The following is a 27,924-nucleotide window of genomic DNA, read 5'->3' as shown; positions in this document are numbered from 1 at the left end:
TGGGGCTCCCTCCCCTGGGAGTGGTGGGTGTGGCTGCCACAAGCCCATCAGCTGATACCCATCCTTGCCTTTTTGTGTTTTTGTGAAGCAAGTTTCCCGTTAAGAAAAAAGGGCTAAAAATAATGATGATGTCGATGCAGTTAGCGATCACAGTGTACCATTAAATTGAAGAGTGAGTGAGCTCTCCCAGCGGAGGACGAGGTCACTGAGGATCAGCAGCTGCGAATGCAGTTGCTTCTGCAATTCTTGGAATCCATTTCCTACTTTGCTGGTAAGGAGGCAGAGGCAGAGTCGTGCGCGGATTCGAAGCGCCGCTGACAGATTATCAGATGGAGGTGGGTAGTAATTGGTACTTCGTGCCTCGCTAGAATTATTTTAAGTGCTGTTTGTATTTGGAAGCTAAGCTTCCGTCAGGCCTGAAGAACAAATTACTAATGTGTCGGTTCTTCCTTGAAAGGCCCGCCCCGCAATGCTGCTCCTCGGGGCCCCAGGCCCTGGCTCACATGAGCTCCGTCTGCAGTCACGGTGCTCAGCACCTGCCATCAAGTAGGTGCTCAGGACTTTGCTGGCTTCCAGTGAAAAGAACCTTCTGCCAAATAAGGAGATGCAAAGAAAAAAAAAAAAAAGGCCAACAACAGTACCAGCACTTTTAAATTTGGTTTCCTAAAATACCCGGTTTAATTTTACAGGAACATCTTTAGTAAATCCTTCTTTAATAAGCTTGATCTGAAAACTCAATGACGTTTTATAGAGTCTAAAACTACCCCAAAACACAGTGTGTTTTTCTTGAGTTTCTTTTATTATACCGAGATAATCAAAATCGGTTTAAAAACTTACTTTTCTTGCTGCTACAAGTTAGAATCAATACAGCAGGGTTGCTAAAATCTAGCTGCAACACAAAGTCTACATTTTAAATGTTATCTTCAGATCAAAGCAAAGAAAAAGTATGACATATGAATTCTGGAAATGTCATTTAGGGGAATTAAAATCCTGAATTTCCTTATCCGATGTATTCGAGCCCATGGCCGCCTTTAAGCAACAAAAGCAACAAAGCACTACTGGAGAGACAGACTTCAGGTGCAGGAGACTGCGGAAAGCAGCTGTGACTGAAGAAGAGATTGTCCCCTTTCCCACACACTGAGTGTACAAACACTTGCTTCAAAGGGCATTATCATGCTTCCACCTTCAGCGAGTGTAGGCCAGGCTGGTGTCCCCGACTGATCACCAGGGCTCTGTCCACCTTGGCCCTTCTCACCTGTTTTCCCGTGGGTTGTAGGGAAGGCCATGCTCCCCCCGGGAGTCGTAACTGTCGTGGTGCGGGAGGCGGACCCACTCAGGTGCGTAGGAGGCCGTGCTGTACACAAAGCACTGCAGGGTCCCGTCGGTGGCCGGCATCTCCTCCGGGGTGCCCTGCCTGCCCTCCCACTCGAGGACCGTGACCCTCACAGGGGTGCGCTGGTACATGTCGGGGCAACCCTCAAACTCATCCAGGAAGCTGAGCATCTGCTCGTCCACGACATAGATCTCCCCCGCCACGCGGCGCCCCTGCCCTGGGAGGTTAAGCAGCCACGGAATGTTATGTTCGCCGGCAATCACCAAGGGGTACGGCTCCACCGTGCGGCCCCGGCCTTGGAAGGCCGCTCGGCCATTGGCACCGTCCAGCAGGACCTTGTGGTTGGGCTGGCCTCTCTTCAGGGTCCCGTATATGAACACACGAGCCATGCGGGCCGCAGGAGCTGCAAAACAGAAGGGAAGCAGACCGGTACCTACTGAATGTGTCAGAGAGCCGGGGAAGGGCTTTCAGTCCTGCCTGGGGTCAGAGACTTTGGGAAGGTTCCAGGGTCTGCTGGGCGAGCAGGTGCTCGCAATCCCACTTAGCCCCACAGCCCACTACTCTCGACCAATCCTGTGCTGGGCTCCAAGGTGCCAGGAACACCCAACCACCTTCTATAGTCACCCTTCTGGGAAAAGGTACTCATTTAAGAACATACTTGTCAGAGGAAGACAGCCTGTCTCGGGATCAAGCCCTCAGAACCGCTGTTTCTTAGACCAGTTAGTTTTTAATCTTTTTAAAATGACTGTACAAATTATACAATAAATATTTTTTATAGAACAAATACTGGTAAGTGAATATAAATATGTATACATACACGGTACCTGCATACATATAAGATAGGCCCATGGAATCCGCTACAAGAGGTCATTCAGGTTCTAGTACTAAATTTACACACCAGTCCTGGCAGCGTGACCCAGCAAAACTTCAACAATCACACCTTCCGTGTCCCTTTTCAAGGTCCTAGAGGGTAATGATGCTTCCCTGTGACTCACTGTGACTCAGCGCAGCAACCTTGGCTCTTGTGTGAAGGTAAATATTTACTGCTCACCTGGGTCTGGGCTACAGATTGTTACATAAATTGCTAGAAGTCATTTGTGTAAAAGTGACTCAAACAAAACTAGAAATGGAAGTTAGGCAAGTTGGGCCCCTCCCCAAAGCCTGCATTTCACTGCCCTCCTGGCCCAACGCTGTGTGATAACGGCAGGCTCTGGAAGGAAGACACCGTGCACAGGACAACAGAGGACGTGCCCGTCTGCCGGCAGCAGCCCACCACCAGCCACGAACAGCTGGAGGGTGATGTCCCTGGACACCCATCAGGTGGTCCTTGGAAAAGTCCCACTTGGCTCACAGAACTTCCACTTCCCGGTATGGGGGTCTCGGCCTCACCCGACCTCTTCAGGGTATCTGGGGAGGATGCACAGCCCCCACAAACCAGCACGCCTGCTGACCTCCCCTCCTGTCCACTGCGTCCCTCTCGGTCGTCAGTGGAACGTCAGGACATGCACAGATTTTGGATGAACCTCAGGAAGGCTCGGCTGTGGGAGAAGCACCAGGTTGGCCGTGCATGTGCACCCTGAACACTTGGCAACATTGGGTCACCTTGCACAGGACGGGGATGCACCCAGAGCTCTTGTTCTGGTGACCCTGGTGACAGGGAAGGACAGAGCAGAGCTATGGGGTGTGGAGGGAGTCATGCCAGGGAGGACAGCACGGAGGTGAATCAGGCGGGAGCTGGAGCACAGGTGCAGAGGGAAGAGGAAGGAGTAGACGCTGGAGCCGAGGGTGGCCGGGGCTGGGGGATGGCACAGCTGGGCACAGAGAGCGTCAGCACGAACTGTGGGGACAGCGGGAGCGCACTGGACGGGTCTCTGCGGAGACCAGACACTTGGGAGCAGCCCCGACTCCCCCACGTGTGTATCCTGCCCTCCAGCAGGCTCTGTCCACTGCTCCACCCAGTGCAACCCCGGGTCCAGCCATTTCCCGCCCTCCTGCAGCCTCCGCCCAGAGGGTCTTCCTCCAAAACAGAGGCCTCGCCTCGCCCCCCACCCCAGGGGTCACCTGCCCACCTCCAGGCCCCTTCACAGCAGCTTCCTCGGGCCGGCCCAGAGCAGCACCCACCCAGCCCTGCCTCGCCCCAACTTCTCTCCAAGGGGCCTGCTCCCTGAAGGGCCGCCTGTCCTGTTTCCCGCTGGAGTGTTCGGAGCTGGCAGCAAGTGTGGAAACCACATCGGCCGGTAAGGATCAAAGAACGCGCAGGTGGACAAAGCCATTCAAAACTGGAGACTTGCTCTCGCCATCACTGGCGCCCCAGCTTTCTCCTCTTTGATTAAATGTTTTTTTTTAAAAGTAATATGTGTGCGTAATGTAACCGTGAACTAGTTCTACGGGAAAGATGAAAGTGCCTACCCTTTCCCACTCCCTGGAGGCCGAACTTTTAAGCCTTAAGCTGTGGCATCGGTATTTATCTGCATACTGTTGATGACATGCACGCCTACTTCTGGATTTTTCCATTTTGTCTTACCTTCCTGAAGCAGGTGAGCTCAGTGGTTTACAGCACAGACTTTAGAACCCAATTGCCTGGGTTGTGACTTCAGGCAAACCACCTAACCTCTTGGTCTCGACTGTAAAAAGAAGTAAAACAGCAGCCTGCTGCTCCGTGAGGTCGTACCGCCGGTGGTCCCGCGTGCCCTGGTGGCCGTGGTCATCACTGCCACCGGTGCCCTGAGGACGCATGCCCGCCTTGTCCCCGACCCTCCAGCAGACTCCCATCACAGTGTTTGCTCAGACCCACACTCAGTTCAGCAGCAGAACTATGTAAACACTGTTCTCAGATAAGGCACACAGTGTACTATCATTAACTTCCTTTCTTGGACAACTTTTCTGTTTTCCTTGGAATTAAAAATTGCTTGCAGCTTCCTCCCCCCCCCCCCCCTTTGCTCAAGTTTCTCTGACACTAATTCAGCCTCACATTTTCAGAAAGTGCTGTAAGAATCCTTTCAGCCTTGACCACTGTTAAAGAACAAACACTGAACTCAGGAAGTGTGAGGATGGCATTGCCTTGATGTGTAGGTTGGGCGGCCCCCATCTGGCACATGGAGGGGCGCTCCAAGGACTTGTACCAGATGGAAGCTTTTCACAGGACTGCAGCGGTGGCGGCGGGGCAAGAAAGTTATTAGCAAAAGAACAGGATTGCTCCGGGCAAGGTCACCTTCCCTTAGAGGGGAGCCAGGCAGTCTCACCAGGTGGGTTACTTCCTGTTCTCTGGGCTACGGACAGGGCCTGTGACAGATCACTTCATTGGCACTGATCAGGAAACTCCTGATCGACCACTTCAGACTACATTTCTGGGGAAGTCTGAAAGGACAGTTAGGTTGGGTGTAAAGTCTTGATTTAGTGCCTTGGCCTAAGTGCAGCCATTTTGGGCCTCTGCTTCTCTTTTTAACACCACCCACTGGGTTCTCCTCATTTTCCCCTGGAGCCATCACCCCTGGAGCCCATCCTGTTGCAATCTGGTACTGCTGCCATCTGGGATGTACCGCCATGCTGCCAAGGGCTCCCCTGAGCCAGTGCAGGAGCCTGGCCCCTGGGTCCCATGGCCCCTTCTTCATCGACTCCCTCATTGTGCCGAAGCTAATTTTCTCCCACCCTCAATTAACAATGTGGCTTGTTAGAGAATTCTAGAAATAATTTTCTAAAGAACTTTAAAGTCATTTCTTTGTTTTCTGATTTCCCAAGTTCTTGTTGAGAAGTCCAGTGCTATTGGACTCCCCCATCCTCTGTTCAGGACTTGAGCTTTCCTCTCTGGAAACTCTCAAGGCTTTCCTTTTTCCCTTGGATTCTGAGGTAATGGTGTATCTTCTTGTGGGTTTCTTTCATTTATTGTGCCGGGAATTCCCATCTGAAAACTGACCATCTTGGATCGTGGGGAATTTTCTTCTCATTCCTACCTTATTGTTCTCTTTCTTGTCTTCTAATACTCAGGTATTGTGTTTCCTGGATTAATTTCCCAGTTTTCTTTTTTCCAGGTATTTTTTCAAAAATTTTTAAAAAGGTTTTTATTTTTGAGAGAGAGCATGAGCAGGGGAGGGGCAGAGAGAGAGGGAGACACAGAACCCAAAGCAGGCTCTGAGCTGTCAGCACAGAGCCCTACTTGAGGCTGGAACTCATGGACTGCGAGACCATGACCTGAGCTGAAGTTGCCGCTTAACCAACTGAGTCACCCAGGTGCCCCCCAGGTATTTTTCTTTATAGACTAATTTCCAGGTCTTTTATGAATTTGTGTCTATTTTTTGCCATTGTATTTCTTTCCCAGCACAAAACTATCTCTCATCTTTGGGAAGGTATTATCATGCGTTTGGTTTGTTGTTTTCATCTTTGCCTGCTTTGCCTCTATTTTGGTGTGTTTCTTTAGATGTTTTCTTCAAATGCCAGTAATCCTTGGCTGTTGGCCTTTCATATTGAGAATCAAGACACCGTATAGGAAATTAAAGCTCTGTGTGCTAGGGAGGGAGCCTGATGGTCGACAGGCCTCATGTGGGGGATCTGGGTACAGGTTTGGGGGGTGCCAGATAATGATCTACAGGTATGCAGATTTTCCCTCGATCCCCATTTTCAGGGTGCCACTCACCCCACCCTCAGCTGGACCTGATGTCCCCAATACCAAGCCTCTCTGGACAGTAACCCACCTGTTCTCTGCAGGAAGCAGGGAGACTGGTGTCTCTGCTCCCTATAAGGACGTTCACCCTCTCCTCCTGTTTCTACTCTGATCCTTGTCTTCGCATGCCCATGAGTCCAGAGTTCCTCTGCTGCTCTGCTCTACCAGGTGGCTAGCTGCTTGCTGGCTTCTTACTATGCAGGGTCTTAGGTTTCCGGTTTCTCCAGGCTGCTAAGTCATTTTCTGTCTACCATCTTGTCTTTATGGGCCACTAGAGTGATTTTTAGGGAGAAAGCAGGCACAGAAGAGCCTGTTCCTCTTGTGTCTCCCTCACTGCACCACCCATCCAGCCACTTCACAGGGCCCTCAGCCCCATCATCTTTCCAGAGGCTCAATGTGAACTGGGATGGAGGTGGGGGTTTGGAAACCACTTGCTTAGAGGGGCACTGAGGAGAGTTTATGGCACCACTGACTTGGGTGTGTTTAAGGTCGCCAAGAGAAAGCCAGTAAGGTAGCAATCATGGGCACAGAGAAGGCTGGTGATGGCTGGGGGGACAGAGAGAGGTCTGCTTATAGAGGGAGAATCCTGTCTGCTGAGGCAAGAGCAGGGGGGAGAATGGGAAGCAACCACAGGAAAAGGCCACCACAGCCCTCAGGGAGATGCAGGCTGTGTACCCAGAGGCCTCGTGTTGAGTGCAGGGGTGCACGCTGTAGGGAGCAGAGCTGGTCACCCCAAAATATGCCTCTTTGGCATGAGGATTATTTTAGGATGAATGTTTTTAAGAAACACAGGAGAAACTCTGATAGAAGTTACCCTTTATATAAGAGTCATTTACATCTATAAGGGGTGTCTCCATACATTATCTTCCCAGCTCTACCAGTAAGCAGAAGATGCCTACATCTCTAGAAACTATCGATGCCAAAGGCAAAGACCAAGAGATGCACATCCTTGCCCTTGTTCACTGTACTTTGCCTGAAGACCTCCCACAGCCGGCTTCCTGGCCCCAACATCTTCTTTTGCCTTTTGCTGGAAATGGTATTTAAGGGGAGGGTGTGGGTCATGTGCGGAGGTACTCCGTTCTCCTGGGTCTCCCCATGTATGCAGGAGGTATATGTGTTACAAAACTTGTGTGTTCCTCTCCTGTTAATCTTTTATTACAGAGAGTGTCTCAGTCAAGAGCCTATGAGGGTAGAGGGCATATTATTTTCCCTCCCCACATAAAGGAGGAGATATATTCGCCTCTCCTCCGCTTGCTGTGAAGGTCAAGGGAAAGACAGGTTGGTAAATGGGCAGCATCCAAAAAAAAAAAAAAAGTGTAGCAGGGACAATAGGAAAGAGTGCACCCAGGGCGTGGTGAGGGGGACCCTGCCTTAGAAAGGACAGATGGGGGGTGCCTGGGTGGCTCAGTCAGTTGAGCATCCGACTTCAGCTCAGGTCATGATCTCACAGTCTGTGTGTTCAAGCCCCGCGTAGGGCTCTGTTCTGACAGCTCGGAGCCAGGAGCCTGCTTCGTATTCTGTATCTCTCTCTCTCTCTCTCTCTCTGCCCCTCCCCCACTCTCTCTCAAACAAAAAAAAATTAAAAAAAAAAAAAAAAAGAAAGGACAGATGGGTGGCCACAGGGACGTTTGTGCCGGGTTGCCTGGCCTTTCCTTAAAATAGGTGATGTTGTCTGTCCAGGATGGGACGGGTGCCACCAGGGCTGAGAACTTGCAGAATGGAAAGAGGTTTAGAACAGTCCTACCGGAGAAAGCCTGGGCTTTGGAATAAGACCCATAAGATGCCAGAGCAGGTTCTGAGCAAAGAAAGTGTCATGCTTCCATTATTCAAGGGATTCAATTGCAAAGGAAGTAAAGAAATGCCTCATCCAGGAGAGGAGAGGGGAGGAAGGACAGAAACTGTGGTCAGAGGGCTGCAGAGGATGGCACTTCTGCAGGGGCTGATTACTTCCCTGCGATGACCGGCCCTGGGCCAAGTGCCACATGCCATCCCAGCTTACCGGATCCCCAGCACCCCGTTAAAGACGGGTGGTGGTACCTCATTTGAGGGATGAGCAAATTAAAGTGGTCAAGGTGAGGCTCCCTGCACAGAGTCTGTGGGGGCAGCACCAGGAACTGGGCTACATCTATAGGACTCTGAATGCCTCCAGGGCTCTGCACTTCCAGACCCCAAGGGGAACTGTGACCCTGTCACGTACAGCCCAGGACTCAGGCTCTGCAGTGACAGTGCCAAGGACATACTATACTCTTTTTCTCTCCCCTCCCTTTGTTTTGACTGAATTTTATTTGATAAATCAATTACTTCTCTGTATTTCTCTTATTTTCAAATTTTTAAAAATTGTGGTAAAATACACAAAGCATAAAATTTACCATCCTAACCATTTTTAAGCGTACAGTTCATTAGTGTTAGGTGCATTCACACTGTTGTGCACCCATCACCACCATCCATCTCCAAAACTCTTTCCATCTTACAAAACTGAAACTCTATACCCATTACATAAGAACTCCCCCTTCCCTGTCTTCCCACCCCTGGCAACCCCATGCTGCTTTCTATGAGTTTAGCCTACTCTAGGTACTTCACATAAGTGAAATTATATAGTGTTTATCTCTTTGTGGCTGGATAATTTCACTGAGCATAATGTCCTCAAGGTTCATCCGTGTTGCAGCACATGTCAGAATTTCTTTCCTATTTAAGGCCGAATAATACTCCATCATATGCATACACCATATTTGTTCATTCATCCACCAAAAGACATTTGGGTTGCTTCCACTTCTTGGCTATTGTGAATAATGCAGCCACTCACATAGGATTGCTAGATCATATGGTTATTCTATGTTTAATTTTCTGAAGAACCTCCATATAGTATTCTATTAGCAGCTGTACCATTTTGCATTCCTACCTACAGTGCACAAGGCCTCCAATTTCTCCACAGCACTTGTTACATTGTTTTCTGATGCTTTTTTTAATAGTGGTCATCCTAACTGGTGTGAGGTGGTATCTCACTGTGGTTTTGATTTGCATTTCCATAATTAGTGATGTTTTAGCATCTTTTCATGTGCTTATTGGTCATTCATGTATCTTTTTTGGAGGAATGTCTATTCAAGTGCTTTGCCCACTTTTTTATCAGGTTGTTTTTCACTATTGAGTTCTAGTTCTGTATATCTTCTGGGTATTAACCTTTCCTCAGATGCATGATTTACAAATATGTTCTCCCATTCCATAGGGGGTGCCTTTTCATTCTGTTGATTGCATCTTTGATGCACAGTTTTGAATTTTGGTGTTGTCCAATGTATTTTTACTTTTGAACGTTTTTTTTTTTTTTTTTTTTTTTGTTTTTGAGACACAGAGAGAGAGAGAGAGCGAGAGCAGGAGCGGGGGAGGGGCAAGAGAGAGAGGGAACACCAAATCCGAAGCAGGCTCTAGGCTCTGAGCAGTCAGCACAGAGCCCGACGCGGGGCTCAAACTCACGGACCGCGAGATCATGACCTGAGCGAAGTCGGACGCTTAGCCGACTGAGCCACCCAGGCGCCCCTATTTTTACTTTTTTTTTTTTTTTTTTTTTTTTTACCATTTTTGGTGTCCTATCCAAGAAATCACTACCAAATGGAATGTCAAACTTTTGCCCAATGTTTTCTCCTAAGGGTTTTATAGCCTTAGCTCTTCTGTTAGGTTGTTGATCATTTTGAGTTAATTTTTGTATGTGATGTAAAGTAAGGGTCCAGCTTTATTCTCTTACATATGGATATCCAGTTTCTCAACTGTTGTAAAGACTGAACTTTCCCCATTGGTCTTGGGACCCTCATCAAAAATCACTTAACTATACATGCAAGGATTGATTTGTAGACTCTGCCGTCTTCCATACCATACTGTTTTGATTACTGTAGCTCTGCAGTAAGTTTTTTGAAGTCGGGAAGTATGAGACCTCCAACTTTGTTATTGTTCACGATTACACTGCTTATTTGGGGTAGCCTGGTATTCTTCATGAATTTCAGAATGGATTTTTCTATTTCTGCAAAAAGTCACCTTTGGGAATTTTCATGACAGTTGCATTAAATCTATAGATTTGGTATATCTGGGTAGTCTGAGCATCCTAACAATATTTAATCTTCCAATCCATGAACACGAGCTGTCTTTCCATTTATTTGTCTTTAATTACTTTCAGCAACATATTGTAGTTTTCAGTGTACAAGCCTTTTACCTCCTTGTTAAGCATTTTACTTGCCTGATTGTTTCAGGTAGGATTTTTTTTTTCTTTTTAAGAGAGAATGAGAGAGTGCGTAAAAGTGGGGAGAAGGGCAGAGAGAGACAGAATCCAAAGCAGACTCCACGCTCAGCCCAACAAAGGGCTCAATCCTGGGATCGTAATCTGAGCTGAAACCAAGAGTCAGATGCTCAGCTGACTGAGCCACCCAAGCGCCCCTCAGGTAGGACTTATAATACTACACTGAAAGAAGTGGTGAACAAGACAAGGATGCTTGCTTTCTGATCTTAGAGGAAAACCTTTCAGTCTTTCACCATTGAGTATGATGTTAGTTTGGGGATTTTTATATACAGCCTTTATTATGTTGAGGTAGTTGCCTTCTGTTTCTAGTTTAAGTGTTTTTACCACAAACTGGCATTGAATCTTGTCAACTTTTCCCCCTTCATTCTGTTAACGTGTATTACATTGGTTATTTTCTTATGTTGAACCACCCTTGCATTCCTGAGACAAACTCCACTTGGTGGTGGTATATAATCCATTTAATTCTGTTTCCTAATATTTTGTTTAGAATTTTTGCATCAATCTTCAGCAGGGATATTAATCTGGTTTTGGTATCAGATTAGAATGCTGCCCTTATTGAATGAGTTTCATTGAATGAGTTTGAAAGTGTCCCCTCCTCTTCAATTTTTGGGAAGATTTGGTAAAATTCATCAGTGAAGTCATCTGGTTCTGGTCTCTGTTAAGGGGTTTTTGATTAGTAATTCAATCTCTTTTTTGGTTACTCTGATTTTCTATTTCATCACAATTTATCCTGATAGGGTATGTTTCTAGGCATGAGCCATTTCATCCAGGTTTCAATTTGTTGGCACACAGTTCTCTTATAATCCTTTTTATCTCTACTAAATGGGTTGTACTTTTCCCTCTTTCATTTCTGACTTTATTTATATCTTTTTTTCTTCCTAGTAAATCTAGACACAAGTTTGTCAATTTTATTTTTTCCTTCCTTTTGCTAGCTTTGGGTTTAGTTTTCCTTTCTTTTCTTTGACAGGTTCATCCTGTCTCCAAGGGCTGAGATGAGGGTCACAGCCAATAGGACATGCAAAAAGCAAAAAGTCTACGTACATGCACCAGATCCTCTCCGAACCCCAGCCAGGGCTAGCTGAGAATATGCGTGTGATTCATCCAGGCTGGGACCAGGCAGCACTGCCACAGCAGAAGGGAATGCCACCTCCTGAGGCTCATACATTACTATGTTTCAGCCTGGTTAGAGTTTTGGATAAAATGCAAGAGTTTAGGAACAGCTCTAGGTGAGCCATCTGGGCTTTTCCAGAGGAAACTGAAGAGTGACCTTTAGAAGTGGCTCTGTCTCTGCTTTACTGTGGTGTATCCCCCCCAGGGTAGGCCTCTTCTAGGACACTGATGGCCTGGCCTGGCCAGCCCTGTGGGCTCAGACAGCAGTGTGGGCTGAACCCTTGTAGGGTGGCCTCAGTGTTCTACAGATGGACGTTTAAGAACACAGTGCATGGTAAGTGTAAGGAGATGCACTGTGGCACAATGACAGGCCTGAATCAAATCCCCACCTCTACCACTCAGCAGCTGTGGGTCTTTGGGAAAAGTTATTTTAAACCTGGGTTCATCCCATCTCTAGTGACTGCTGATTGTGTGCCCGGCCTCAGAACCCAATGAATGTTCTGAAGTTCTCCACCCTACCTCCTTCATTAAGATCTTATAAAAATATCTACTGGCTTATATTCTTCTCAATGAAGCCTCTTAAAAAAATAAAAATTAATATTCTACATAATAAATGGGAGAGGGAATCACGCCATATCAATTACTGGTTGGGTGTTGATGAGTTTTCAGAGCCAAGAATCCCTGGGAAGGTGCTGTTACATAGAAATGATCATGGTTAGGCCACAGGTTGTTAACTTCGACTCTGTGGAAAATCAGTCCAGTAGCTTTCTTCTACAGAAGATAGCTTTTTCCCATAAAAGAAAACCTAGCAATAAAAATTAAACTTCTTTACTAGGAAAAAATGTAGCTAACTAGAATGACCAAATTATAGTAGTCTACATTTCATCTCTTGTATCCTTTACTACTTATGTAAGGGGAGGAAAAAAAAAGAATTAACATTTTGCATTTCTGGCTCCTTTCATAAGAAAAACATCATTACCTTTCTGATTGTGTTTTGAACAAACACAGATCCTTCAGGAAGAAACTCATCCCTGTGGGGATTGAGAAAGGATCAGAGTTAAGCACTGAAACAAGCAATTAATTCCCATTAGAGGATTAAGGCACTCATGTTCACTTTGAATCAGAAAAACAAATTGTGAATAAAATCATGTACAACCAAGAGGTTACTTGTCAAAGTTAATAAATTAGAGAATTGAAGGGCCAACTGGAATGCACAGGGGAGGCTGAGCACCACAGGCAGGCACACTGGTGGGGTTTCATATTTGTGGGATAAGATCGGCCATCCTCTTTAAATGCCACAGAGCCATGGCAGGGACTGGGGCGGGGGGGGTCACGGTTTGTTATGATGCTGTCCTTCCGCTAACAGATGGGGTCTATGAGAGGACGTCTAAAAGTGTTTTTCAACCCTGTTATGTCACCATCCACCACACATGGATTACCCTACAATATCAACGAGAGAGACACCCGAGATGCTAACATTATTCAGTGTGGCAGGAGCCGATTCTAAATGACCTGAAGCACCATCTCTGCCAACATTACCAGCGTATACAGGACTGAGTGGGAGGCCACTGCTGCACTAAGGTCTCAGGACTCTCCACTTGGGAGTCAAGGAGCCCAAAACTGAACCCCTGTCCCAAACCAACTGGTTGGGAATGACGTGGACAGTGAGGGGTCAGTAGGGAGGTGGGACAGGCACAGAAACTTCTACTTCAGCAAATTTTGGTTGCTTTAGCATTGTCAATATTTCAGAACACGAAACCACCCGTGGAAGTGCCCATCTGGCCTGGCGCTGCTGGAAACGCCTGCCCCTTGCTCAGCAGTTTTCAGTCTTCAAACACAGCCCGTCTATAGTTTCGTATTTCATCGCTGAAGCAGAAATTGAAAGTGATTACGAATCATTCCCATAATTGTTGGATTTTTCCTGCTTAATTTTTTTCTTAGCCACCTGGTGGTAAGAGTGTAAAAGGCAGGGTTGCAGTGTAGAGTTTATTGTGCTAGTTTACAAACGGCAGCTATCGCAAAGGCTGAGACCACATTTAGAAACACACGTACCAGGTGAAGCAAAGGGCTAACGGTGAACTGTTCTCAAACTTACCGGCAAAGGGACTTCAATGGGCACCAGCTTCTAACATGAAAACAACCTTTAAGTAAAGGCACCTCCATAAAATATTCATCCCGCATGGATTAAAATGTAATGAAATGGGGAAACGTTAGTAAATCTGTATGTTTTCTTGGATAATTCATCAAGCCGCTAACACTGTTCACTGCCTGGTGTCAAATTAAGAGGGTTCGAGAAGGTGGGTGAAGTGGCGGGATTTGGGTGGCACAAAACTCAGCACCTAGGAGCCCGCCCTGCCTCTTGGCACTGCACTGTTTCCAGAAATGCCTGCCCCAGAGAAGTATGCGGTTGTCGGGCCTGTCTTCTCCCATCTTCTCCCCCTTCTCCTGCCGTATGAAGCCGCTTCAGCATTGGCTCCCGCAGACCCCGGCCACCCTGTCACAAATGAGGACCCACTTCAGCAAAGCCAGCTGCCACCCTAGTCCTTCCGTGGCCACCAGCCGCCCTTAGCAGGTGTCACCAAGTGTGGCCGGATCTCGGTAAGAAGCGCATGTGCTGTGCGCGCCTGCTCTAAGGGGGGTTTTTATTTTATAGAAAACTCTGGCATCTCAGTCAAGTGGCTGCTTCTCCCCCGACTGTAACATTATTTTCCCTTGAGAAAACCCCTGAGTGTCTGATACAGTTACACATTAATTCTTTAGAAGTTTCTCAGAACTGTAGGAAACAGGTGAAAAAACAAAATGCCTTGAACTTTAAGCTGGAGCTCGGCCTGGAGCACCAAGCGCTGGAAGGTCACGTCACTCTCCCCTCTGAGTGGCTCGTGGGCGACGCGCCAGGGAGGGCTCCGGCCGCATCCTGTGGGTGCTTTGATGCTGTCACTCTCCTGCTTGCTAGTTTCTTTCCAGCAACGACAAGGGCTTCCTGCCCGGCCGACCCCGCGCCAACCCCACCGAATACCCCGGAAACGTTGATGGCAAAACACCTTTCTTACATTAACCGAGCAGTGCCGGTGAAACAGCGGTGCCTTTGAAATCAAGAAGCGAGGGTCTCCACTCACAGCTGTCCCCTCCAACTCTGACCCTTCATGGGTCCATGAAACAAACAGGCGCTTTATGGTCCCTGATGCCACACGGGTTCCTCTGAATGCTGCCTCAGCAACCATTCCATGCGTTTTCACTCTTTGGCCATACCAGACATTTTTACAAATAAAATTTTGAATGCCATACCACTTTTAAGGCAATTATTTTACCATCTTTAAACACAGAGTGACCAACGAGGGGGACGTGACCATGCCCTCACATCCTTGGGCCCACTCAAAAGTCTGGGAAGAACAGCTGTAAAGTCCCCAAATGCCAAGTCAGGGAAAGGCCTCTCTGGAAACAGGCTGGACAGTGGCCCGGCCAGGGCTGCCAGGGCCACAGCCACAAACACCAGGCACGGCCAGGGTGGCAGTGCTGCTGCCTCCTGGCCGGAGGCACAGAAAGGTCTGGAAAGGCCTGGCCCCGCCAGCTGGAGGTGGTGGGAAGAGCACTGGGTACCATCAGCCGGTGAGATGCCCAGAAGAAGGTGCTGAGAGTCCTCACAAAGAGCCCACCTGTGGCTCAGAGGGGACAGTATGAATAATGCTGGCCATCAAGAGTTCACAGCATTTACTCCGTGCCTGGCCCTGTGCTAAATGCTTCATTTTACATTCTCAAGTTAACATTCAATGGGAGAGCTCCTTACTCTCTAGCTTCTCCCCATTTTACAGATGGGGAAACCGAGGCAGAGTGACTTACACAAGGTGCCCAGTTATAGCCGACAGAGCAGCTGTGTCTGCCTTCACCTGTCCTGCCCTCCGAAGGCTCTCGCCCAGCTCTGGGAGGAGGCATTTCTCTCACTGCCTCTGGCCTCCAGAGGGCCCAGGCAGCTGGTGGCTTGGGCCACCGCTCCACACCGGGCTCCCTTGATATCCTCACCCAGAAGGCAGCCACAGGTGTCTACGGAGACCTGCGGGGTGCCAGGCACCATGGAATCAGCACTCGGAGGCTGCCACCATCCTGGAATTCCTAATAATTTTATCTTTGAACTTAAGTCTGAGGGAGCGCTAGCGAACAGAGAAGATCCACGCAGCCCCACTGGCACACAGCATTCTTGGTGCCCCAGGAGCACAGTCTCGGGGACAGGAGCATGGGACTCTGTGAGACTCAGTGGGCACAAGTAACATGGTATGTCTATGACCAGGTCAGCTGGGAGAAGCAAAACTCCATTCCAAGCAGAACTTGCTTTGAATGTAGGAAGGCAGGTATATGTTTGTCAGAATCATCCACCTACGTAATGTGTAAATTTTCTTGTGTATACATTATATCTCAAAGAAAGCTGAAGTAAAGAAAAAGATGAAATGAGATCACAGAAGGAACACAGTTTGCCAGCCTCTCAGTCTATATGATTATCAGTTTATATTCTTACCTGAGTTCAACATGTTCCACAATCCCCAGTCAACAGCAAACACTTCCTGTCTTTTATTTAGGATTTGTGGTGGCCTCCCTTAGTCACTTTCTGGAACCCAACATGCAGTACAAGGCCGGAAGACTTCTTCCCGGAAGGTGAAGCAGCCCTAGGAGCTGGGGCTGAGGGAGCAGTGAATCAGCTGCTGGGATTCAGACTCAGGCCCCACCAGCTATCCTTGCCCACCCAGGGCCCGTCCACTGTTGCTGACTGAGCGGAGGTTCCCACACTTGGCTACTAAGAAACACAGCAAATGATCTGCCTGTTAGAGTATATCTGCAAGCCTGCTAGAGAAGAGTGGAGCTCTTCCCCGACATGCTGGCAGCTGCTCAAGGTATGTTCATGCCTCCTGGCACAAGCCCTCGGGTCAAGAGAAAGAGCCAAGAATCTGCACCGTGTCCCAACCCAGTGTCTGTCTACAGGGCAGGGCAAAGGGGCCAGTGGGTCTGGTTAGAGGCAGGTAACTTGCATCTCGTATCCCCCCAAAGGTCTTTGTTTTTCCTCCATGACAACTCAGGCCCACAAGCAGCAGAGAGAAGGGGAAGGACTATCCTTTAGTGCACTACTGAAAGGTTTTTTCAGAAACATTTTAAGTCTGTAGTAACAAAATGGTTTTTATTCAACTGATCTGCTTTCCTAGGTGAGAATGGGAAGCTTGGAAGTGCAACTTACATGTGAGTCAGAAGCAACACAGAACTATTACAAAATGTCATACAAAGCCATGCTTTTTTAGGTAGTGTGCTAACAAACTATTCTAGAAAGAAGAGAACATACACCTGTTTAAACAACTCTAAGATAACGCTTTAGAAGTCAGGCCTACCCAAAAGTGAATAAACTTGCTACGAATGCAGGTGAGGGTTCCTGGCTAGGTCTGAGCCCTCACTCCCTCTACTTAATATAGTATTTCATGGCTTTACAGAAACAAGCCTCCCAGAAGGAGCACTGGACAGAGAGCTGGGAAATCAGAGGTCAAAGCCAAGCCCCTGCTGACTGTCAGAGGGGCCTGTTTCACCCAGCCACATGAGGCAAGGCCACAGCGGGTGGCAGTGGGGGGTGTGGGCACCCTGGGCTCGGCTGCCCTGGGACCCGGGATCCACAGGGGGCAGATCACAGGCCTCTCTGAATGACATGGGACAGAACTGAATTAGCGAAAGGACTCTGGAAGATGACCAGCAGATACAACTGCAAAGCTCCAGAGCACGACCTAGACCACCAAAGTGGCCCTGAGCATCACTTGGAAACCACCAGCACACGTGGCTCCCACCCACTGGTGTGTCCAGTGCTCCCGGCCCCATGCTCCCCTGCCAGTTGGCACTGCCAGCCCACAGTGAATCAGCAATGAGCCGAACTCCGTTCCCAGTGGGCTCTGGAATTCAGGACCTAATTCTTCTGGTAACAAACAGATCTACCTTCAGAATTACCTTTGCTGAGAATATTGTTAAATCCTGTCTAAATTCTCTGCAAAGGTGCTGGCTACCCACAGGAAGTCAGGTAGGCGAGGGGGAGGAATGCAGACCTAGAGGGAAGGTAACTGCCTGCTGGAGCACCAGGAGGACCGCCCCCGGTGCACATGTGACACACGGATCTCCGTTTTTAAACAGTTCTTAAAAAGAAATAAGCTTTCTTAAAAAGAAAAGCACAGAATATTAAGCCTAATGCGGGTTTTGATTAATTACCTGTCCCCAAAGCATTCAAATCCTTCCCGTGCTTTTCTCATTCCCTCAGTTCAACTCAATTAAAACAGTTGAGAGGGCAGCAAAAACTGAATTATAAGAAAGAAGTGGGGAGGAAATGAAGGCTATGTTACTGAACATACTTTTAAATACTTCACGTAAAGTGGATCCATTTACTCACATTCCTGTGGGGCCTAAACACGCAGCTGGTCACTGTTTGCTGATGGCAGCCAGAACTCTTTGGGTCCAAAACTACTAGAAAAATGTGTTGGGTTTCAAGGGAACTGAATGCACTGAACTGAATCCAATCCTTTCATGTACGAAATCCCCACCAATGTTTTTTTCAATCCCACTTTAAAAGCTACATTATCACTAGGACCAGCTGACAGAAGTCAGTAGCGTTGAGGCTGAACACACCATTCTTCCTCAGGGTCCATGACACTTTGGCCTCGCTAGTGTTCGCGGATGGATCCCAGGACTCAAAATATTACTAAAAAGCCAATCTGGTCTAACTTGGCTTTTAAAAACCACTTAAAAGCCAACATAGAGTCTGTTCCTGGGAAGAGCAAAATCCAGTTAGAATGTAAAACTCTGTTGTTACTATTTTGTGGTTATCAAAGAACAGATACTGCTATATTTAGTTTAAACACTTTTTCAAACTTATTTCAAAACAACAGAACAATAGCTTTGTTTTTCCATTACTGGATATATTTTTTTAGGTTTATAAATGTTCTTTCAATCATGATAAACAGAAGTACTCAGGGAAGCTACCATGGGTTTGCTCATTTTCCTAATCAAATAGCCCAAGGATTTTAGTTTTTTGTTTATAGGAGCTTTGTCATTTTCCTTGCCCAAAAGACTTTCTTACTGAAAAACAAACAAAAAGCCATGTTGTATGTATAAACACAAAGAGAAGAAAATAAGGTGTCTCTCCTCTCCACCCTCCTCTATCCTGGGACCAACCAGCCTGTGGTCAGCAGGAGGAAAAACCGTCTCCCCACTCCAGCCAGAGCTGGTAGTAACAGATGTCATCTGGTATCTCAGGAGTTTCCCCCAAATGACAAAGCAATCCGCCCCCCCCCCCAAGGTGATGCTTCACAAACTACAAACTAAAGGTTAAAGACAGTCCCACTTGAAGCCCCCTACTTAAAGTAGCTGTGCAACTCTCTACCAGTCCTTTGAGTGGGTGCCCACAGCCAGGACCCCTGGGCTCTGCTGTCCAGTGTGACATGGTACAGAGGCAGCAGGGGAGGGCGAGGAAGGGGAGCTCCAGAAAGAGCCACCTCTCTCTGCATCATCCCCCAGCTTCCCAAGGAGGGAAGGACACCACCAGGCCACAGTTGCCCAAAGGAGCTGATCCTTCAAAATTCATGCAAATTTGGCATTCTATCACTATAACAAAGATTTCAACTATTTTTAAGTTAAGGAATTTCTCTCTCCCTCCTACTGTTCCAATCTTGGAATAAAGACAGTTCTTTAGAGAGCAGCTCCCTGTCTCATAGTGAGAGCAAGACCAATGCAGACCAGGTGGACTGTACCTCTTTCCCAGGTACTAAACACCTGAGATTTACATTAAAAGATGATTATAAGACACACTGTGGGGAGGCCAATGAGACATGCCTGGGGAAGCAGGGCATCACAGGTCCCAAAGGAGAATGACTATCTGAACAGCAGAGTCTTTGAAGAGAAACAGGAAAGAGGTGGACACAAGTCAGGGGATGGCTAGGGGACAAATGGGTGGTTTGAGCAGGAGGACAGCCTGGGCATGCCTGGGGGTCAGGGCATGAGTGTGAGGCCAGGACTATAGGGGAAGAGACAGAGGAGGGAGGCTGGGTCCAGGTCACTAGAGACCTAACTCTCAGCCCTATGTGATGGGGTAACTAAGGGTATTAAGCCTGAGAGGTGACATGGTAAGATTTGTGTTTTAAAAAATTATCTAGTGCAACCCCAGTGGAAGACTGCTTGACATATTCTGATCAGCACTATTTATAATAACTCAAATGCAGATACTACCCAAATGTCCCTCAACAGTAATTAAAACAGGCTAATAAAGTGTGGTATACTGTGGAAAACTCCACAGCAGTGAGAATGAATGGACAACTACATGTAACAACATGGATGAATCTCACAAGCAATGCTGAGTGACAGAAGTCAGGCAGAAACAGCACATACCGTATGACTGTATTTATAAGAACATGAATAATAGCCAGACTCACCTCTGCTGCTAGATGTCAGGCAGTGGTTACTGCCAAGGAAAGACATGAGCACACTTGATTTGGGTGCTGTTTACACGGTGTGTTCCTATTATGATTCCTATCATGCTATATGATTTCCACACTTTTCTGATGTGTTATACTTTCATAAAATTGCATTTTACATTTTTAAAACACATATAGTAACAGAGTAGAGGACAGACTTCCAGGAAGGAGGAAAAGAAGAATAAATTAAGCCTAAAGTTTGCAGAAGGAAGGAATAACAAAGATCAGGGCAGAAATAAATAGAGGCCAGAAAAATAGAAAACATCAATGAAACTAAGAGCTGTTTATTTTAAGATAAAATTGACAAAACTTTAGCTAGACTAAGAAAAAAAGAGAGAAGACTCAAGTACATAAAATCAGAATAAAAAGAGGAGGCATTACAGTTGATACCACAGGAATACATAGGACCACAGGAGACCCCTATGAATAATTATCTGCCAACAAATTGGACAACTACAAAAAACTGATAGATTCCTAGAAACATACAACTTATTAAGATAGATCGGCGGAGAAACAGAATATATGAACGGACTATTAACAAGGAAGGACACCAAGTCAGTGATCAAAAACCTCCCAACAAAGAAAAGCCCAGGACCACATGGTTTCACTGAATTCCACCTTAATGCCAATCCTTCTCAAACTCAGCCAGAAACTTGAAGAGATGGGAATACTCCCAAACTTATTTTACAAGTCCAGCATTAACCTGATACCAAAGCCAAATAACAACACCACAAGAAGACTACAGACTCATATTCTGGATGAATACAGATGCAAAAATTCTTAACAAAATATTAGCAAACCAAACTCAACAGCACATTAAAAGGATCATATACCATAATCAAGTGGGATTTATCCCTGGATGCAAAGATGGTTCAACACACACAAGTCAACAAATATGACAAATATGACATTAATAGAATGAAAGATAAAATCATACGATCATCTCGATAGATGCAGAAAAAGCATTTGACAAAAGCACAACATCCTTTCACGATAGAAACTCTCAACAAACTAGGTACAGAAGGAACATACCTCATCATAATAAAGTTTATATATGACAAACCCACAGCTGACAACATAATAGTGAAAAGCTTAAAGCTTTTCCTCTAAGATTAGGAAAAAGACAAGGATGCCCACTCTCACCAGTCTTATTCAACATACTACTAGAAGTCCTGGCCAGAGCAGTCAGGCTAGATGAAGACATAAAAGGCATCTATGCTGGAAAGGAAGAAGTAAGACTGTCTTTGTATGAAAACTATACATTCTTGTATATAGAAAATTCTAGAGAGTCTTCCAAAAAACTGTTAGAGCTAATTAACAAATTTAGTTAAGCTGCAGAATACAAAATCAACACAAAGAAATCAATTGTATTCTATACAATAATGACAAAATATCTGAAAAAGAACTAAGGAAACAATCCCAGTCACAAAAGCACCAAAAAGAATAAAATTCCTAGGAATAAATTCAACCAAGGAGGTGAGGGATCAGTGCACTGAAAACTGTAAGACTTTGATTAAAAATAATTGAAGACATGAACAAATGGGAAGATAGTCCATATTCATGGATTGGAAGAATTAATATTGTTACAATGTCCATATTACCCAAAGCTATATATAGGTTCAATGCAATCTCTATCAAAATCTCAATGGCATTTTTGACAGAAATATAAAAGACAATCCTAAAACTTGTACAGGACCACAAAAGACCCTAAATAGACAAAGCAGTCCTGAGAAAGTAAAACAAAGCTGGAGACATCACACTTCATGATTTAAAACTGTACTACAAAGCTACAGTAATTAAAACAGTATGGTAGTGGCATAAACATAGACACATTGACAATGGAACAGAATTGACAGTCCAGAAATAAACCCCAGCGTATACAGTCAACTAATATTATACATGGAACCAAGAATACAAAACGGGAAAAGGACAGTCTCTTCAATAAATAGAGTCAGGAAAACTGAACAGCCACATGCAGAAAAATACAATTGAATACTTACCTTACACCACTTCAAAAATTAACTTGAAATGGATTAGAGATTAAATTAAGACCCGAAACTTAAATTCTCACAAGAAAATACAGGGGAAAAGCTCCTGGACATTGGTCTTGTCAACAATTTTTCAGATATGACACCAAAAGCAAAAGCAACAAAAACAAAAATCTGTGAGACTACATCAAACTAAAAAGGTTCTCTACAGCAAAAGAAACAATTAGCAATGAAAAGGCAACCTATGGAATGGGACACAATACTCGCAAACCATATATCTGATAAAGGGTTAATATCCAAAATATATTTAAAAAAAAAAAAACGCCTACAACTCAGTAACAACAACAACAAAAACAAACAATCTGATTAAAAAAGGGGCAGAGGAACTGAATAGACATTTTCCCCAAGACATACAAAGGGCCAATAGGTACATAAAAAGGTGCTCAACATCGGGAAAATGCAAATAAAAACCACAGTGAGGGGCACCTGGGTGGCTCAGTTGGTTAAGCATCTGACTCTTGTGCTCTACATTGACAGTATGGAGCCTGCTTGGGATTTTCTCTCTCTCTCTCTGCCCCTTTCCAGCTCATGTGCTCTCTCTAAATAAATAAACATTAGAAAAAAACTACAATGAGGTATCACCTCATACCTGTCAGAATGACTATCACCAAAAAGATGAGGTAACAAAGGTTGGCAAGGGCTAGAAAAAAGGCAATCCTTCTGCACTGTTGGTGGGAATGTAAATTGGTACAGCTGCTATGGAAAACAGTATGGTAGATCATATGAGGTCACAGAAAAATTAAAAACAGAACTACTATATGATCCAGTAATCCCACTCACAGGTATATATACAAAGAGATATCTGCACTCCCGTGTCACCGCACTAATTGCAACAGCCAAGATACAGAAACAACCTAAATGTCTGTCAACAGATGAATGGATAAAAAAGATTGTATGTGCATGTAACATATGGAATACTACTCATCCATGAAAAAGAAGGAAACCCTGCTGTATGCAACAACATGGATCAACCTTGAGGGCATATTAAATGAACGTCAGAGAAAGACAGAAAGCCAAACTTGTAGAAACAGAGTAGAATGGCAATTACCAGGTGCTGGGGCTGGGTGAAATGGGGAGATGTTGATCAAAGGGTACAAACTTCCAGTTAGAAGATGAATACATTCTTGGGATCTAATGCACAGCACTGTGAATACAGTTAACAGTACTATATTATATATTTGACAGGAGAGATCTTAAATGTCACCACAAAAAAGAAATAATAGGGATGCTTGGCTGGCTCAGTCAGTAGAGCATGCAACTCTTGATCTCGGGGTCATGGGTTTGAGCCCCTCATGGGTTAGAGATTACTTAAATAAAAATTAGCCTGGGTGGCTTAGTCGGTTAAGTGTCTGACTCTTGAATTAGGCTCAGGTCATGATCTTGCAGTTTGTGAGATCGAGCCCCACATAGGGCTCTGTGCTGACAGTGTGGAGCCTGCTTGGGATTCTCTCTCTCTCCTCTCTCTGCTTCTCCCCCTCCTCGTGTGCGCTTCCTCTCAAAATAAATAAACATGTAAAAATAAGTAAAACTTAAAAAAAAAGAAATTAACAACATGTGACATGATAGAGATGTAAGCTGGTACTATGGTGGTAATCATATTGCAATATATAAATGTATCAGATTGGGGCACCAGGGTGGCTCAGTCAGTTGTTCAGCTTCGGCTCAGGTCATGATCTCATGGTTCGTAAGTTCAAGCCCCACATGGGGCTCTCTACTGTCAGCTCAGAGCCTGCTTCAGATCTGTCTCCCCCTCTCTTTACCCCTCCCCTTACTCGCATGTATGCATGCATGCTCTCTATCTCAATAATAAACATTAAAACAAATAAATGTATCAGATCAACACACTGTATGCTTAAACTTATATGCCAATTATATCAACAAAGCTGGAAAAAATATCAATGGAATTTCTTTCTGTAGTAATGGGAATGTTATAGAATTAGACAGTAGTGATGGTTGTACAACCTTGTTAATATACTAAAAACCACTGAATTATATGCACTTTGATATGGTGAATTTTATGGTATGTGAATTCTATCTCAATAAAAATAACTGGTTAAAAAAATCAGTTGAACAGAATAGAGAGTCTAGAAGTAGATAAAGGTACCAAGGTAATTCAAGAACGGACAGTCTTTAAAACAAAAGGTACTGGAAAACAGGATATCCATATTAAAAAAAAAAAAAAGAACTCCTCTCATTCCATATACTTAAAATGTGTGCAAACTGTAAGAGTAACAATTCTAGAAGAAAAGCTTTTGATAGGACACAAAAAGTACAAATAAACAGAGAACATGGATAAGATGGACTTCATCAGAATCAAAACCTGCTCTCAAAAGGCTCTGATGATTAAATGGAAGGGCAAACTCAGACTGGGAAAAACATCTCCAAAACACACACAGATAGACCTTGGAGATACTGCGGGTATGGTTCCAGATAACTGCAATATAGCAAACATTGCAATAAATCAAGTCAAATGAATTTTCTGGTTTTCCAGTGCATATAAAAGTTATGTTTACACTATGCTTTATATTAAGTGTGCAACAGCATTATGTCTAAAAAACTGTACACATGTTAATTTAAAAAATACTTTATTACTAAAAAAATGCTAACCGCCTGAGCTTTCAGCAAGTTGTAACCACTGATCACAGATAACAAATACAGTTCTCCCTTGAACACAGGTGTGAACTCTGTGGGTCCATTTATAATTGAATTCTTTTTGAGAAATACAGTACTGTAAATGCTTTTTCTCTTCTTTATGATTTTCTTAATAACATTTTTTCTTTAGCTTACTTTGTCGCAAGAATACAGTATGTAATACATATAATATATAAAATATGTGTTAATCACCTGTTTGTTATCAATAAGTCTTCTGGTCAACAGTAAGCTATTAGTAGTTAAGTTTTTGGGGAGTCCAAGTTACATGCATACTTTGGGCTATTTGTAGGGGGGCTGGTGTCCCTAGCCCCCTCCATTGTTCAAGATTCAGCTGTTTAATATTAATAGAAAAGATTAAAATATTGCAATAATTACCAAAATGTGACACAGAGACATGAAGTGAGCAACTGCTATTGGAAAAATAGCAACTGTAGACTTGCTTGGAACAGGGTTGCCACGAACATTCAATTTGTAAAAACAAAAAACCACACAAAAAAACAAAAAAACACCTAATTATCTGCAAAGTGCAATGAAGTGATGTGCAATAAAACAAGGTATGCCTGGATATATTTGATAAATTACTTATATCCAGAATATACAGAGAACTCTTAAAAATCAGGAAGAAGAAAAACAGCCCAATTAAAACTGGGCAAAAGATTTAAACGCTCTCCTGACATATGAATCTCATAAGCACATGAAAAGATGCTTAATGTCATTAATCATTAGAGAAATGCAAATAAAAACTATAGTAAGATACTATCATAGAATGGGTAAAATTGAAAAGACTACTGATACCAAGTGTTGACAAAGATGTAGGGCAACTGAAACTATACGTTGCTTTTGGAAAAGAGTGCAGCAACTTTGGAAAACAATCTTAAAAAATTAAAGATATGTTTATCATACAACCTAGCAATCTCACTCTTGGGAATATACTCAAGATGAATAATTTCATATCCTGCATGAAGACCTATATATGAATGTCTACAGCAGTTCTATTCATAGTAGGCAACAGCTGGAAATAACCCAAATGTCCATCAACCTGAGAATGCATAGACAATTTGAGGAGTATAGATGTAATAATACAGATAAATCTCAAATGTATATGCCAAGTGAAAGAAGCCAGATGCAAAAGGCTACATGCCATATGATGAGTGTCCACTGACATTTTGGAAAACACAAATCAGAGGGGCAGAAAACAGCAGTGGCTGCTCCGGCTGGGAGAATAGAGGAAATGGACTGCACAGGGACATGAGGCAACCTTCTGGGTTCATGAAAATATTCTGTATCTGCTTATAGTGGGGAGCACATGAGTATATACATTTGTAAAAATTCACTGAACTGAAAAAAAAATTACTGAACTTCAAATATTAAATAGGTGAATTTCATCTCATATAAATCAATAAAGCCAACTTATTTTTTAAAGGCCTGCCAAACATCAGTATTTGTACAAAGTCCCCTTTATCCACTCTGATTGTACTTGCTTTTTTTTTAAAGATTTTTTTATTTTTAAGTAATCTCTACAACTCAGAACCCCGAGATGAAGAGTCGCATGCTCCACTGATTGAGCCAGCCAGGCACCCCTGTACTTGCTTTTTTGCAGTATGTTAGGATTCCATAAATTTTAGGCCTTATCTTTGCCAAACTGATTTATCCATTCCTCTGCCTCAATTTCAATGAAGATCGCTGATAAGTCTCTTTACATTCTCGTTTCTTAGCTTTTACCCAGGGGAGCTTAACTCAAGTCTCCATCTGGAAACAAGATGGAATTGCCCTGGGTTCAAGTTCTAGCCCCACCAGGACACCAGGATTACCCATTTCCTGGGTGAGTGAAAACCCTTCCTCAGCCAGGCCCGTAAGAAGATTTAATAAGGATGTGGAGCACCAGGTTTGGCCTCAGGCACAATGCCTGTTTCTACTATTTTCACCTAGTGATCCTCTCAGTTAAGGACCCATATCTCTGCCATCATCACCTGCCCTCATTAGATGCCTGTGACTTGCCTGGGTTTTTTTTGTTATAGATAGTTCCATTTCTTCACATAATCTATCTTTGTTCTCCCAGACTCTTGTATGAGTTCTGTGTGTATGTGTGTGTTCCTGGGACACAGTGTCCTAAAAAATACAGTGCAGCTCTTCTCTAAAGCATTAGGGCACGTGACCCAAAAAGACTGACGTACGTGTGGGAGAAATCTTTGCTGTCCAGAATGTCTCCGACAGCACATGCTGTACCCCCACCCCCACCTCCAGGGCTGGTGATTGTGGGGGATCATTTCATCACATGCACATGCCCCCAGAGCACCCACCACTCACACACTGTCTCATCTACCCAGTCCCAAGAAACACCTCTTTTCTCCCTAACTTTTGACTCTGCACCCATAGGTAAGCTCTTGGCTGCACTCACCTGTCTCGTAAACATTAAAATTCCTGGAGGAACATTTTAAACTTTGTTTCAGTATTTCAAGTTACATTTCTTATTAACTCACCATTAGATCTAAACTTCCTTGAGCTCACCATTAATTATCTCAACTTCCCTGAACTTTGTTTTATATTTCCTTTTGGTTCTCATTTTCTCATATGAGCAAAATTTCCGTATTAGTTACCAACTGCCCAGGAGAGTTGCTTATTCCTGAGTGTTAGTGAGAGGTAAGACCCACCTTTTGCTCCATTACTTCCATTTCTGACCCATTTTAGAGGTTGTGTTAGCAATGAGGGCTCTCCTGAAACACGGGACCTATTTCAAAATGTGATTTTTAAAGGCCAAGCATTCTCCAAGTGGGTTCCCTTTTGCTACCTTCAAAACAAAAGCAAATCTGTGCAATAAATATTCCCTTAGAACTTAGCTATGCTGCTGCCCAGAGGTGCTTTTCATACTTGACCCCGGGCCTGAGAGGGCAGAAGTGCTGCCCTGTGGGGGGACTGGCTTCGGGACCAGACAAGCCTGGGCAGTGACACTGGCAAATGACCAAACCTGTGGCCCTCAGTTTCCTTCTCTGTCCAATCACACAGCAGCACTTCACAGAGGTATGGTAGGCATCCCCCAAGATAACCCAGGTAAAGCACCCAGCACAGAGCCTCAGGTGTGTGTGTACCCAACCAATTGGAGTCAGTCTGGGTTGCTGTAACAAAACTACCATGGACTGAATGATTAATAAACAACACACACTTGCTTCTCACAGTTCTGGAGGCTAAAAAGTCCGATATCAAGGCACTTGGCAGATTCAGTGTCTGGTGAGGGCCCGCGTTCTGGCTCAAGGATGGCATCTTCTCACTGAGGTCTCACACGACAGGAGGGCCAAGGGAGTTCTCTGGGGTCTCTTTGTAAGTACACTAATTCCATCAGGGGGCTCCACTTTCACAACCGAATCACC

General features: G+C 44.8%; 1 protein-coding gene and 1 long non-coding RNA gene across 11 annotated transcripts in view; one reads left to right on the top strand and one right to left on the bottom strand.

The window, feature by feature from the left end:
* Window positions 1-778: 778 nt before the first annotated feature.
* GGACT (gamma-glutamylamine cyclotransferase) overlaps window positions 779-27,924 on the bottom strand; it is a 47,663-nt gene continuing 20,517 nt past the window's right edge. For 6 of the 10 annotated variants that reach the window (XM_019443972.2, XM_019443971.2, XM_019443973.2 and 3 more), the window contains 3 exons: window positions 12,362-12,413; window positions 11,314-11,451; window positions 779-1,736 (listed from right to left, as the gene is read on the bottom strand). In XM_019443972.2, coding sequence (XP_019299517.1) covers window positions 1,252-1,736; window positions 11,314-11,437 — 609 coding nt within the window. In that variant the 5' untranslated portion in view covers window positions 11,438-11,451; window positions 12,362-12,413 and the 3' untranslated portion in view covers window positions 779-1,251. Of the gene's footprint in view, window positions 1,737-11,313; window positions 12,223-12,361; window positions 12,414-15,889; window positions 16,051-27,924 lie in introns of those variants that run through there. The other 4 variants (XM_019443978.2, XM_019443980.2, XM_053891210.1 and 1 more) reach the window with 3 other exon arrangements.
* On the top strand, window positions 1,733-17,584 carry LOC128773774 (uncharacterized). The gene is made up of 4 exons (XR_008418184.1): window positions 1,733-3,570; window positions 10,251-10,414; window positions 12,749-13,980; window positions 15,951-17,584. It is a non-coding gene; the product is annotated as an uncharacterized LOC128773774 (long non-coding RNA).

This window comes from Panthera pardus, unplaced genomic scaffold (assembly GCF_024362965.1).
Source record: "Panthera pardus isolate Hobbes unplaced genomic scaffold, ASM2436296v1 HiC_scaffold_1, whole genome shotgun sequence".
In the NCBI taxonomy this organism is placed as follows: Eukaryota; Metazoa; Chordata; class Mammalia; order Carnivora; family Felidae; genus Panthera; species Panthera pardus.
Note: the sequence above shows the minus strand (reverse complement) of the source record. Positions and strands in the feature narration are given on the sequence as shown.